Source organism: Megascapheus bottae, chromosome 2, assembly GCF_031878675.1.
Source record: "Megascapheus bottae isolate mThoBot1 chromosome 2, mThoBot2.hap1, whole genome shotgun sequence".
NCBI classification, from domain to species: domain Eukaryota; kingdom Metazoa; phylum Chordata; class Mammalia; order Rodentia; family Geomyidae; genus Megascapheus; species Megascapheus bottae.
This window is the reverse complement of record NC_143510.1, coordinates 62,842,263-62,857,294: the sequence shown is the minus strand read 5'-3', so window position 1 is coordinate 62,857,294 and position 15,032 is coordinate 62,842,263. Positions and strand designations below refer to the sequence as shown.

At 36.9% G+C, this 15,032-nt stretch overlaps 1 protein-coding gene and 1 pseudogene across 1 annotated transcript in view; one reads left to right on the top strand and one right to left on the bottom strand.

Moving 5' to 3' along the window:
* Window positions 1-15,032, bottom strand: part of Tbc1d15 (TBC1 domain family member 15) — a 58,775-nt gene that overhangs the window by 17,995 nt on the left and 25,748 nt on the right. Inside the window, exons 6-10 of the mRNA XM_090328260.1 lie at window positions 11,572-11,674; window positions 9,644-9,841; window positions 8,251-8,379; window positions 7,468-7,571; window positions 5,466-5,560 (exon numbers count right to left, since the gene is read on the bottom strand). Coding sequence (XP_090184386.1) covers window positions 5,466-5,560; window positions 7,468-7,571; window positions 8,251-8,379; window positions 9,644-9,841; window positions 11,572-11,674 — 629 coding nt within the window. The remainder of the gene's footprint in view (window positions 1-5,465; window positions 5,561-7,467; window positions 7,572-8,250; window positions 8,380-9,643; window positions 9,842-11,571; window positions 11,675-15,032) is intronic.
* Window positions 13,934-14,228, top strand: LOC150067227 (small ubiquitin-related modifier 2 pseudogene; annotated as a pseudogene).

Genomic DNA, 15,032 nt, shown 5'->3' with positions numbered 1-15,032 from the left:
TATTACCATAGATTCAGAAATTTGAGGCCAGATAGAAAAAGAACAAATAAGCAAACAACAAAAACTATGAAGTAATGAGAAAGTATTTTACAATACAGTAAAATCTTGAAATAATTAGTTTAGATTATGTAAATTTATACATTTAAAATTTATTAGACCAATATTCTAGCTTTCTGTTAAAATGCACTACAATTGATTTAGCCTGGCATAGTGGCCCATGCCTGTAATCCTAGCTACTCAGGATACTAGGCTCTAAGGATTGTGGTTCAAAGCCAGACCACGCAGCAAAGCCTGTGACTTTTATCTCCAGTCAATCACCAAAATGGCGAGAAGTGGTGCTTTATCTCAAGTGACAGACCTAGTGCTCTAGCTTTGAACAGCAACAACAACAACAAAAAAAAAAAACCTTGGGGGGGTCAGGAGCATAGCCTAGTGGTAGAGTGCTTGCCTAGTGTATGTGAAGCTCTGGGTTCAATTTCTCAGTTCCACATACGCAGAAAAAGCCAAAGTGGAGTTGTGGCTCAAGTGGCAGAGGGCTAGCTTTGAGCAAAATGTTTCCAGTAGGCCGGGCATAGTAGCTCATGCCTGTAATCCTAGCTACTCAAGAGGCTCAGATCTGAGGACCAAGGTTCAAAGCCATCCGGGCACTCAAGTCCATGAGACTCTTATCTACAATTAACTACCAGAAAACCAGAAGTGGCACTGTGGCTCCAAGGATAAGATGACAGCCTCAAAGCTGAAGAGCTCAGGGACAGCGCCCAAGCCCAGAGTTCAAGCCCCATGACCAACAACAACAACAAAAAGTATCCAAGGACAGTGTCCAGGCCCTGAGTTCAAGCCCTAAGATGGGCACCCACACACAGGCCTCCCCCAACACATATATCCCACTTTTTAAAATTATATACATATGTATAAGACAGTCACTGCCTATAATCCTAGCTAAGACAATCCAGTCAGGAAATTTCATGAGACTCTACCTTCAATTAACTACCAAAAAGCCAGAAATGAAGCTAGGGCTCACATGCACCTTAAAGACAAACTGCAGAGACAGTGCCCTGACCCTGAGTTCTAGCCCCAAAGACAGGCAAAAAAAAAAAAAAAAGCCTGAAGAAAAACATCACACGGACTGACACCACTTGCTGTTCACTATCACTAATCTGCCTGGCAATCACACATTATTTCCCTATTTCACTCTCCTGACTCATCTAAGTTTGTGTTCTCTCTCTCTCTTGAAGCTCCACTTTCCAACACCCTAATCTTGCAAAAATATTTTATGCACTCAAAGAGAACTTGGTTCCCACTACTATAACCACATAATTCTAAGTGAATTCATAGTTTCCTTTCCTTTTAGTAAGTCTCCAGTCATCTCAGTACTCCAACGATCAGAGTATAAGAGTCTTATGGTCAATGCAAGTCTTCTTACTTTGCATCTCAATCACCTTTTCTTTTTTGTCATTTGTCTTTTAGGATATCAAACTTACATGTTTTCCAACTTTCCTAGGGCTCTTTTCCCAGTTTCCTTTCCTTATTTCTCCATACAGTATTTTTGGAAACCTGAGTACACTGAGGAAGAGTTCTTGGACCATTTCTTTGCTTGATAGAATACTTGATAAAATCCCCTGAGAAGGACTAATTCATAATTTTACATTGCCTCCTATCAGATATATAGTAGTGATCCCTAAGCTTACTTCAACCCCCTAAAATATCCCCAAATTTCTTTATATCCACCTCCTATTCTACATATCAACATGTGGACATACAATAGGTGAAAAGTAAAACTTAACATCCAAAACCGAATTCTAAATACTCCCTTCCTTCCAAGCTTTTTTGGTCATGGGGCTTGAACTCGGCCTGGACCCTGTCCCTGAGCTCTTCAACTCAAGGGCAGCATTCTACCACATGAGCCACAGCACCACTTCTGGTTTTCTTGTTGTTAATTGGAGACAGGAGTCTCACTTGGACTTTTGTGTCTAGGCTGGCTTTGAACCTTGATCTTCAGATCTCAGCTCCTGAGTAGCTAGGATTACAGGTGTGAGCTGCTTTTTTTTTCATATATTTTTATTGTAATTAATAGAAGGGTTACATGATACATGGTGCATTAATTCCCATACATTGATACCCTTTCACATGTCTTGGTCCCCATTTTCCTCCCCCCACCCCCACTCCTCATCTTGTTTTCCCCCATTCCCTATCCAATTTCAAATAACCAAATACAAATATATCCGATGTATCAGGTAACAAAGTGAGATACTGTAACAATATAAGATAACCAAGGGACAGCAAAAGGGATGAGAGATAACATAGTACCTTAAGAACAACAATCATTCATTATATGGCTTATGTTTCTATATCCTAGAGATCTTTTCATTTAGCATCCTACTATATGGCCTTTTGTATTAAAGTTTTGCTCTATTGCAAATCTCTGCTAGGAGAGCCCAAGGTTTCTACTGATTATGACAAATGAGGGAAACTATTGAGCCTACGTTCCTTTGAGTCTGGCTTACTTCACTTAATATGATCTTTTCTAAGTCTTTCCATTCTTCACTTAATATGATCTTTTCTAAGTCTTTCATTCTTTCTGACAGCAGCATAGAATCCCATTGTGTTCAAAGACCACATCTTGTTGATCCACTCATCAACTGAGGGACATCTAGGTTGGTTCCATATCTTTGCTATGGTAAACAGTGCTGCAATGAACATTGTTGTGCTGGTGGATTTAGTATGTCCTTGTTTCTGGATGGTTGGGTAAATGCCAAGTAGTGGAATTGCTGGGTCATAGGGGAGTTCTATGTTTAGTCTTTTGAGGAACTGCCATACTGCTTTCCATAGTGGTTGAACGAGTTTGCCCTCCCACCAACAGTGTAGTAGTGATCCCTCCTGGCCACATCCCCTCCAGCATCTGTTGTTATTAGTTTTCCTGATCCTGGCCATTTTAACTGGAGTGAGGTGGAATCTTAGAGTTGTTTTGATTTGCATTTCTTCTATGACCAGAGATGTTGAGCATTTCTTCATGTGTCTATAGGCCATTTTTGTTTCTTCTTCAGAGAAGACTCTCTTTAAGTCTTTGGCCCATCTTTTAATGGGATGGTTGTTACTTTAGAGATTAGTTTTGGATTGATTCAATTTTTTGAGCTGTTGATATAGTTTGGATAAGAGGCCTTTGTCTGTTGAGGAATTGGAAAAACCTCCCATGCTCCTAGATTGGAAGAATCAATATCGTGAAAATGACAATCTTGCCAAGGGCTATCTACAAATTCAACGCAATACCCATCAATATCCCAATGTCATTCTTTAAAGAAAGAGATGAGGCAATCCAAAATTTCATATGGAATAATAAAAGACCCCATATAGCAAAAATACTTCTTAACAGAAAGAACAGCGCAGGAGGAATTTCAGTAACAAACTTTAGACTCTCTTACAGAGCTATAATTATCAAAACAGCTTGGTACTGGCACAAGAACAGGCCTGAAGACCAATGGAATAGAACTGAGGAACCAGATATTAAACCACACACCTATGGCCGCCTAATCTTTGACAAGGGAGCCAAAAAAAATAGAATGGAGGGGCCGGGAGTTTGGCCTAGTGGTTAAAGTGCTTGCCTAGCATGCATGAAGACCCGGGTTCGATTCCTCGGTACCACATACATAGAAAAAAGCCAGAAGTGGTGCTGAGGCTCAAGTGGTAGAGCTCTAGCCTTGAGAAAGTCCAAGGACAGTGCTCAGGCCCTGAGCTTAAGCCCAGGACTGGCAAAAAAAAAAAAAAATAGAATGGAAGAAAGATAGCCTCTTCAACAAGTTGTGCTGGCAGAACTGGTTAAGCACTTGTAGAAAACTAAAGTTGGATCCTTCTTTGTCACCCTGCACTAGAATTAACTCCAAATAGATCAAAGACCTGGAGGTAAAAGCTGACACACTGAAAACTTTACAAGAAGGAATAGGAGATACACTAGGCCTCCTTGGCACAGGTCGAAACTTTCTTAATAAGGACCAAGAATCACAACAAATCAGAGAAAGGCTGGATAAGTGGGACTGCATTAAACTGCGGAGCTTTTGTATGGCAAAGGCCATAGCTAGTAAACTAATTAGGAAGCCTACAGAGTGGGAGAAGATCTTTACCAACCATACAACAGACAAAGAGCTGCTGCTTTATTTCAAAATTTTTCTCACCTTAGTAAAACAGTGACAACTCCATGTCTGCAGTTGCTCAGCCTAGAAACTTTATATCATCCTTGCTTCCCTTGTCACTGACACTAATAAGATCAGTTAAGTCTCCAAAATACATATAAAAATTAGTATGAAATCTCCAAGACAACTTGCTCCCTATTCCAATACTATTCTAACTGATCTTATTGCTGTTTTTCAAACATGCAAAATTTCTGAGGAGAAACAAGCCTAGATCTTGCTGTTTATCCCTTTACCCAGGTGGCTGCAATGGCTACCTACCCAGCTTCTTCAAGTCTCTATTCGATCTCTTGCACTCAACTACTAGCCTCCTGGATCAAGCAAAACATTACATCTCACCTGGGTTATAGCAAAAGATTAAAATGGTCTTTCTCCTTCCATGTCTGTCCTCCAACACCTATTCTTCAGACAGCAACCAAAGAGATTTGTTAAAACAAAAGGGTTTTGAGCACAAGTGACATGATCTGACTTTTGTCACTAATCTGTGTAAAACCCTGCACTGGCCAGGTGCCAATGGTTCACAAGCCTATAATCCTAGCTACTCAGGAGACTGAGATATGAGGATCGTGGTTCAAACCCAGACCGGGCACTAAAATCCATGCGACTTTTATCTCCAATTAACCACCAGAAAACCGGAAGTGGCACTGTGGTTCAAGTGGAAGAGCACCAGCCTTCAGCTAAAGAGCTCAGGACAGTGCCCACTCCCAGAGTTCAAGTTCCAGGCCAAAAAAAAAAAAGTTATTATTTTGAATTTTCTTTTTTTAACTAGTCCTGGGGCTTGAATTCAGGGCCTCAGCACTGTCCTTGGACATTTTTTGCTCAAGGCTGGAGCTCTGTCACTTGAGCCACAGTGCCATTTCTGGCTTTTTCTATGTCTGTGGTACGGAGGATTTGAACCAAGGACATGAACATGCCATGCAAGCACTCTACACTAGGCCAAACTCCCAGCCCCTGTTCTTTTTTTCTTGACTACTTATCTGCAGTTTTTTTCTGTAACAAACACAAATCACTTTCACAGTGAAGAAGTAGTGAAAAGAATTTTAAATAAAATTAACAAGAAAATGAAGTGTTCTCTAAAGTCCCATTATAGAAGCAAAAATAAGTATCACAGTACTTAAATACAATGGCTGAATTCTTATTACTGCAAGAGAAACATTCAAGAACATAAGCACATATTCTAATGTACTTCCCAATTCTGAATTCTTTTGAACTTTAATACAGTACTGTGTATTGAATTTAAGGTGAACTCTGCTTGCATTTCCAAAGTTCTTTAGAAAAGATTACCGATAAGACTCCTGTAATCTCTTAACCTTGAATTTCTCTTCTCTTGTTCCTCACTGACAGATTTCCACTGTAGTTTCATCCTGAAGTATTCATCACTATAGAAAACAATTAGCACCAAAAAAGCTATTTAATTTTTTAGCATTTCATAATTGAGTTTTTATGTAAAGAGCATTCAAGTTGTAATTAACAGTACATCAAAGTATTCATGCTGCTGCTGGCATGATATGTTTATAAGTGAATGAAATCAAAGGAAAAATAACATCCTACATGTCATAAAGTTTACATGATACTACCTACTAGACCTACTTGACCTACTAGAATAACATTAGGGGAAAAAAGAAAAAGAGAACATCTCGTTTCTTAAAATCACACCTAATTTATTCTAGTCGTTAAATATTATAGTCATTAAAGCTTCCAAATAATTACAAAAACAAATCTAAATGATTTTTTAATGTGACACTAAGAGTTCTGTTTTCCAACCGGTTTACTGCAGAAATATCTTAATGTAAAAATATCTTAGGAGTGGGACTGGTGGAGAATTGGATTCTACACACAATGATGGAGAATACTTTTAAATGAAAGACTAAGTTGACAACTGGTAATAAAAAGTATAAATAGAGGCTGGGAGAATAGCCTAGTGGTAGAGTGCTTGCCTAGCATGCATAAAGCCCTGGGTTCAATTCCTTGGTACCACATACACAGAAAAAGTTGGAAGTAATGCTGTGGCTCAAGCGGTAGAGCACTAGCCTTGAGCCCAGAGAGGCTCAGGGACAGTTACAAGGACCTGAGTTCATGCTCTAGGACTGCCAAACACGCACAGTATAAATGGAACCAGGTCAGTGGTGCATGCTTGTAATCCTAGCTATTCAGGAAGCTGAGACCTAAGAATTATAATTGAAAGCTAGGTTGGGCAAAGTCCATTAAGATTCCTATCTCCAAATACTCAGCACAAGAGATGAAATGGAAATGTGGCTCAAGTGATAAAAACAAAAAGAACAGAAACAACTGTAAGAGGAGGACAAAGCAGAGCAAGAACACAAGATCTTAAGTTTAAGCCCTAGCAAAAATGATCTGTGTTTCATGTCATATATGAGAAATATAAACACTTCAGTGTTTCAATATTTTGAAATTTTAAATTCAAAGGTAACTAAGCTGAATAGCAAATATATATACCTATGAGCTATTTTTTTGTTTTTGTTTTATTCCTATGAGCTAATTTTATAATATCATAATAAATTTTAAGATTTAAGAGGCAAAAGGTATTTTTAAATATTCCTTTTTTTAGAAGCGTGGGGGACCAGTACTACAGGCCTCATAGGCTCACTTGTCTTCCTCATTCACAGCTACTTCTTTACCTCTGGGGCCAGCCCTCCAGATAACAATTTCACAGACATTTCTTCTAGGCTAACTTCAAACCTCTGTCCTCCAGATCTCAGCCTTCTGAGTAGTCAGGATTACAGACATGAGTCACCAGTGTCCAGATAAATAGTTGTTAAGTATGCAAAAAGATGTCATGAGGAAGACTAGAATTTTCTTCCATCATGAGGAAGACTAGAACTTTCTTCCATCTTTTTTTTTTTTTTTTGGTCAGTCCTGAGGCTTAAATTGATGATGTGATCACTGTTCTTGAGATTTTTCAAGGCTAGCGCTCTACCATTTGAGCCACAGCACCATTTCTGGTTTTTTTCTGTATATGTGGTATCAAGGAATCAAACCCACGGCTCCGTGCATTCTAGGCAAGCGCAAGCACTCTACCACTAAGCCAAATGCCTGAGCCTTCTTCCATCTTTTTACATTTGCAAAAACACACCTGACGTGACACCATTCTACCAAGTATTGTTGCTTTGAAATAATTACAGTGCTCAATTTTTAAATTGAAACAAGAAAATAAAGTTATTTTCCATTCCCTAGTCTACTCCAAATCCTCATCTAGAAACTATAGCTCATCTGTATGGTTACATCACTTCTTCTTTGAAAAATATACACAAAAAATACTACTCACGTTTTTTGTTTTTGTAACTTAGTTCTTTCTTCCTTAGTACTGTCCCAAGGAAAATAACCCAGAAGAAATTTCCATGCTTGCTTTCTCAGTGAATGACTTAGTCCCTAAAGAAAACATTCATGCAAATCATATTAGTAAAAAAAAAAAAAAACCAATGTAATAAAACTTGCATATAGGGCCAGGAGTATGGCCTAGTGGTGGAGTGCTTGCCTAGAATGCACAAAGCCCTGAGTTGCATTCCTTAGTAGAATATACAAAAAAAAAAAAAAAAAAAGCTGGAAGTGGTACTGTGACTCAAGTAGTAGAAGGCTAGCATTTAAGCAGAAGTGCTCAAGGACAGTGCCCAGGCCCTGAGTTCAAGCCCCAGGACTGGCAAAAGAAAAAAAAAAAAAACTTGCATATAATAGAAATTATACTCAAGTGATAGTTTTGTACATCAAGTATTTTACTTCTAGAATCTGAAGCTAGATAAGCAGCTGCTACATTGTTACATCACTTAAATGGTGGACTATCAGTAAACTGTAGTTACTGATCAGGCAAACATCACTGGGCAGAAGTCTCCTTTACATATCCTGAAGAACTTCAAGTCAGAAATAGTATCTTACTCTGGACATATGAGTATATACATACTTGACCCACAGAGACACTGTCCTATTCAATACAGAAATCTGAAGATATCATTCATCAAATAAAAAGATCCCATGCTTCTAAAAATAAAAACCACAAAAGTCTGAATAATAGCAGCTAAAAACAATTAGTATTAGTCATCAGAGTTTAAATTACCCCTCTAAATATCATCTCCTTCATGTTATCTACATTTAATATTCTTCCTTCAGAATCAATGTTCTTAGTCCATTCTTCCAATGATACTGGCTCTCTCCTTTGAACAACAGGCCGCTCTCCTAAATCAATCTAAAATGAGAAGATAGCAACAGAAGTACTTCTTTAACCACCAAGAGAAAATCCATATATGTCTTATGTATGTTCTAAAATATTATTCTTTGTTGAGGAGTTCTGATGTCCCTAAAATCTTTCCTTATTTTTCAGTGTTTAATTTATGAAGTGTATTAGTTATCATCACATATATTTTCTCTTCTACCAAACACAAGAATAACCAGATTACAAATTTTGAGAAAAGAAATACCTGTCATTTAAAACAACGATTTCACTATTTTGGATTTCAATTACCTAAGTACAAAGCATTCAATATGTAAATTCTATGAGACTCTTCAAACCAAATGTATATTATAAAGATAAAATATAATTATTCCATTTATTATATTCCAAAATTACCTGTTCTTTCAAGATAGTTTGTTAATTCTTAGGATTCATGACCTAATAGCTCTACTTGGCAATTTCTACAATTGTTTTGCTCAATTTCTACAATTCAATCTATAGATACTGCTAATTTATCTACCATTCAATCTATAGATACTGCTAATTTAAAAATACCATTCAGGGGGATCATGAACTAGTGGCAGAGTCTTCGTCAAGCATACATGAAACCCTGGGTTTGATTCCTCAGTACTACATACACAGAAAAGGCCAGAAGTAGTGCTGTGGCTCAGGTGGTAGAGTGCTAACCTTGAGGAAAAAAAAAGCCCAAGGACAGTGCCCAGGCCCTGAGTTCAAACCCCAGGACTAGCAAAATAAAAAAAAAAAAAAATACCATTTGGACTTTCAAATAAGTACCACAATTTAGGTATTTATAATTTTCTGACTATGGGAAGGTCTAGAACTGTAGCATCAAAAGTCTTAAAAATAAAGATGTATCATAATACAAGGCCAAAAATCTATCTTATTTAGCAAAGATTCACATAATAATAAAAGGCCTTAAAGCTGTGTCATGACCAGTCTACTAAAGCCTCAAGAGAAAAACATGAAAATCAAAATAAACCTAAGAGACATAAGGCCCAAAAAAAGCTCACCATTCACTCCACGGCACTTAATAAAACAAAGTTTTCATCATTATCAAAATGTAACCAAAGAAAAGAGATATAAATAAAAAAGCATAAGATAGAGAATAAACCAAGAATTTCACCATAGACAAGCAGATATGTTAGCTATGTTATCCAAAGAAAAGCTGCATGGAATAAGTTATCTGAAAGAGGCAGATATGACCAAAACTATAATCTATGAAAATACAAAAGCTATGCTAATGTAAATCTCTACTCACTCTTGTGATGACTTCAAATCCTGGTTCTTCTTGTTGATTTATCTTTAGTCCTGGAATTGCATCACTAAGGAAATCTGCCATTTCTGAAGCTGGTCGGTGTTGTGTAGTAGGATCAATGCCCCTCAAACTGTCAAAAATGTAGTTTGTAACTTTGGAAAATCCTACCATAGTTGCGGTATATGGATCCTTTTTTATTTTCTATGTAGTAGAAAGATAAATATCAGCATTATTAATTCAACTAAAGAATAAAAATATCTTAAGGTAGGTCAAAACAAAGCTCTTTAAAAGGAGAAGGAATCAAAACTATAAAACATTAAATTTTTTTTTCTTGGAAGAAAATTTTAATTTTTTTAAGCTAACCCTTTCATTCATTTAAAATAGCAAAATAAATGGAAAGCTAATGCTACTAATTGAATTACTAATGATTTGCAGGCTTCATTCAATCTGCATACATCAGAAATGTGTGCAGTGCTTACTTCCCAGTGGTGAATGGCCCACAACAGCTTTCTTCTATGAAGCAGTCCTGTCTTCACAAAAAGAAATATTTTTGAAGTGTGTACTTCCACACTAACAGAACACAAAATATTTAATAGCCAAGTTTAAATGCAATATCTAAATAATACCTGGCATATTAATCTAGTCATATTAATAGTAAAAATCAGGCAAAACAATATAAATTGTTCTGGAACAATTCTATTCTGAAAGGCAGTAGTTTTGGAAAACAGCAGCAAGTTGGTATTTTTTGCTTTTGTTTTTGTTTTTTAACAATTCTTCCATAGTTTTTCTACAGTATTCTACAGCAATAGGATTCATATGTACAAAAATAACTACTGGTGGGCTGGGAGCATACCTTTGTAACAGAGTGCTCGCCTAGCATGCATGAAGCCCTGGGTTCAATTCCTTGGTACCAACCACTTACACAGAGAACGTGGAAGTGGTGCTGTAGCTCAAGAGATAGAATGCTAGCCTTGAGCAAAAAAAAAAAAAGTCCAAAACAGTGCCCAGGCTGGGTGCCCATGGTGGCTCACACCTGTAGTCCTAGCTACGCAGGAGGCTGAGATCTGAAGCTCAAGGTTCAAAGCCAGCTGGGGCACTAAAGTCAGTCAGACTCATCTCCAATTAATGACTAGAAAACCAGAAATGGCATTGTGGCTCAAGGGGTAGGGGAGTAGCCTTGAACTGCAGAGCTCAGGGACAGCACCCAGGCCCAGAGTCCAAGCCCCACAACTGACCCAAAAAAACAAATAAAAAAAGAGCTACTGGTTGTTTCCATAAGAAAAGTTTTCTCCACATTTTTTTTAAAGTGCTTAGCTTACCTGTCCTCCTTACTAAAAATCTCCTTATTTTATTAATCTTTACATCTTCAAATCCAAGGAGGAAAAAAGCCTAAGCTACAGTAAGCACTCAAACATCTGTTACATGAACACATGAATAAACAATCATATTACTAGTTTACATAGTAATGTGAGTGAAATTCTGTTCACATTTACTGTATATTTTACCCAAATACAAGACATACTAAAGCACTTCTAGGGAAATTAGATATATCCTACCTTCATCCTGTTTAACCTATTTAAGTAGAAAATAAAAATTAGAACCAGATGGGTTTTTTTAGAACCAGATTTTTTTTCTAATCAATTAATTCAGTGATTTACCTACCCAACTCTTTACCTAAATGAAGTATAATCAAAATCTACTGCGGTGTAATTGCAGTATCATGATATGGGGGAAAAAACTTGCTTTTACAATAATTATAAAGCAAGAAGTTTTCTAGGACCTGCAAATATAAAATGTGTTATTTCTATAAAACTATAGAGTATAGCTAAGGATTACATATACATATAGTCTACACTAAGATGGCAATGAGTAGGGAATATCTAAATGAGTCAAATTAATAGACTAGTACAAGATGGATTTAAGAAACATACTTGTATTAAGCCATACGCTGGCTCATCAAGAAGATTTTCAAAAGACTGTGAAAGACTCTTATTCTGACAATTCACAAGAAGTGTTCTTTTATCTTGTGGAGATCTGTGAAGACAAAAGGGATTTATAGAAAATACTAGCACAAAGCATCATTACTACTTAATCACCAATGCACAGTTTTCCTAAATAATTACTAACCAAAATTTCTTAATGTCCAGTTCTATAAATTTCCCATGAATATATTAATAGCAAATATTTAATGACCGTTTAAATGAGTTCCAAAACTACATAAAACATGAAACACTGCTAATAAATGCTAACTTTTAAAAAGTTATGAAACAAAAAAACAAATACAAAGTTTGTTTTTATTCCAGATAAATGCAAGGTGCTTATATTGGAATAAGCGTAAATTATTTAGAATTATAGTAGGAAAGTATCATATTTCCCTTTATTAAATAACAAAATCAAGCTACACAATTCATAAAATACAGACATTCAACTATGTCTTCCTTGTAAATGGATTCCAAATTTATTCCACAGCTTGGTAGAATTACAATACAAAATGTTACAAATATGAGATACAATTATGTGCTAATGATCATTAACCATGGTAACCATAACTACATACATAGTATATAAATACTGTTAACATGATTTTTATGTTCAGTTCAGACAACAGTATGTTTTTTGTTTTCTTGTTTAATCTCTTTCTCCATAATTCTTAGTTGAGTAACATGCTTTCCAGATAGATAAGTTTGGAAATTTCAAGTCAGACTATACAAGTCAGACTAATTATCCAGTCTTTTTTTTCTAATTGATGAGTTTTATGACCTAGTATGCCAGTTGGAATCAATCTACAACTCTTTTGTGCTTAAAATAAAAATTAAATGTTACTTTGCTGCTCTACACCTCTATAGTTATTATAAATGTCTGAGACAAGATCTTTAATAACATTTATCTCTTCTCAATTCTAACAGAACAGGATGCAACAGTGATGCCAGACAGGATATGAAATCTGAAACAGGATCTTATTCTTACATGGTTACAAATAACACTAAATCTAAAGAGACGATCATAGTTAATAAGCCAGTTGGCTTTTTAAGCCAGTTGGCTTTTTAAAAGAAACTAAGGTTGAGTCATTAGGCATTGAGGAAAATACTCAATTTTCACTTAATACATTGTTTTGAACATTTTCAGGGGTGGTGAAAATAAAGATCTATGGATTTCCTTGAGACTTTTTTTTTTTTTTTTGCCAGTCCTGGGCTTGAGCTCAAGGCCTGAGCACTGTCCTTGGACTTTCTCAAGGCTAGAGCTCTACCACTTGAGCCTCAGCACCACTCCCGGCTTTTTTCTATGCATGTGGTACCGAGGAATCGAACCCGGGTCTTCATGCATGCTAGGCAAGCACTTTAACCACTAGGCCAAACTCCCGGTCCCTTAAGAGACTTTTTTTGTAATGGACCCATTTTTATGCTTTTTCAGAAAACAAAAGAAGCTAATATAGGAACAAGCATTTTCCCTACCAAAGCATTGCTGATGCTGTGATTGTTTCTAATCTGCGATTGTTTCTAACAGTAAATTGTATCAAATTATTTCTTTAAAATCTAAATTTAAAAATGATCATGAAAGGGCAGGCACAGTGGCTCACACCTATAATCCTAACTACGCTGAAGGCTGAGATCTGAAGATCAAGGTTCAAAGCCAGTCTGGCACAAAATGACTTGAGAATCTTATCTCCAATTAACCTCTAGAAAATGGGAAGTGGGGCTTGGCTCAAGGGTAAGGTGGTAGCCTTGAACTGAAAGCTCAAGGACAACACCCAGGCCGAGTTCAAGCCCTATGACCCACAAAAAAAAAAAAAAGACTAATTATTCAAAATAAATTATTCACTCTCAAAAAAAAAAAATCTGGATACTGGTGGCTCAAGCCTCCAAATCCTAGCAACTCAGGAGACTGAGATCTGAAGATCAAGGTTTAAAGCTAGCTAGAGTCAAAAAGTTCATGAGATTCTTATATCCAATCAAACACCAAAATGTTGGAACTACAGTTGTGGCTCAAGTGGTAAATTATCAGCCTTGGTCAAAAAAGCTAAAGGACAGGGCCAGGAGTTTGGCCAACTGGTAGACTGCTTGCCTGGCATGCACAAAGACCTGGGTGGTTCAATTCCTTAGTACCACATACATTAAAAAAGCTGGAAGTAGTACTGTCCCTCAAGTAGTTGTGCTCAGTCCCTGAATTCAAGCCCCAGGACTGGCCAAAAAAAAAAAAAAAAAAAAAAGGCTGTGGTGCTACCTGTATGCTCATTCAGTGTAGACCAGGGACCTCTTTTGCGAAGCGACATCTAAGGAGACTCAGGTGCTCTCGATGGCCAACGAAAAGCCCAAGGAAGGAAGGAGTCAAAAGTGAGAATGGTTCTGTGGTGCAATTTAAGATTAAGAGGCATACACCACATAGTAAATTAATGAAAGCCTATTGTGAATGACAAGGTTTGTCAATGAGGCAGAACAGATTCCAATTTGATGGGCAGCAAATCAATGAAACAGACACACCTGCACAGTTGGAAATGGAGGATGAAGATACAATTGATGTGTTCCAGCAGCAGACAGGAGGTGTCTACTAAAAAAAGGGAACCTGCTACTTTGCTCCAGAACTTTGTTCTTACAGACCAAGAACAATGTAGAAACCTGCAATTTGGTTCCACCACATCCTGCCACATTCTGACTACTACAGTATAGTTTTCTCTATTCTTTCATTTTCCCCTTCCCCATTCCTTGAGTGTACATAAAGTAACTGGTCTATGTGCACAAGCATAATGCCTTTTTTTTTTTTTTTTTTGCTAGTCCTGGGCTTGGGCTCAGGGCCTGAGCACTGTCCTTGGACTTTCTCAAGACTAGAGCTCTACCACTTGAGCCACATCACCACTTCTGGCTTTTTCCTATATATGTGGTACCAAGGAATTAAACCCAGGTCTTCATGCATGCTAGGCAGGCACTCTACCACTAGGCCAAACTCCCAGCCCCTCTTTTTTTTTTTTTTTTTTAACTAACTGGCCAATGGTATATTTTGATTGACATCAAATGGAGATGGGATGGAGAAAATAGTGGTTCTGTAAAAATATCCCTTCTCCATTAGTGGCATGCTCGTTCAGCTTTTATCTTTTTATTTCAGTAAGTTATTTTGCTCTCACTGTTTTAACAAAAAAGAAAACAACAAAAATCCTTGCATACCTTATTTGAATGGAGAATTTTAATGTTTTCATTTATCACTGTAAAACCAAAGCAATTTTATAATTCTTGTACATAGCTGTTACATGTAGGACAATCTGTCTTTAAATAGGGGTAAATTACTGTTTAAACTTCTTGTTTAAAAAAAAAAAAAAGCTAAGTAACAGCTTCAGGTTAAGCTTCCACATCCTCCACGCAGACCATTTCATTACACTGGTTATCTCTGAAGTGCCTGACAG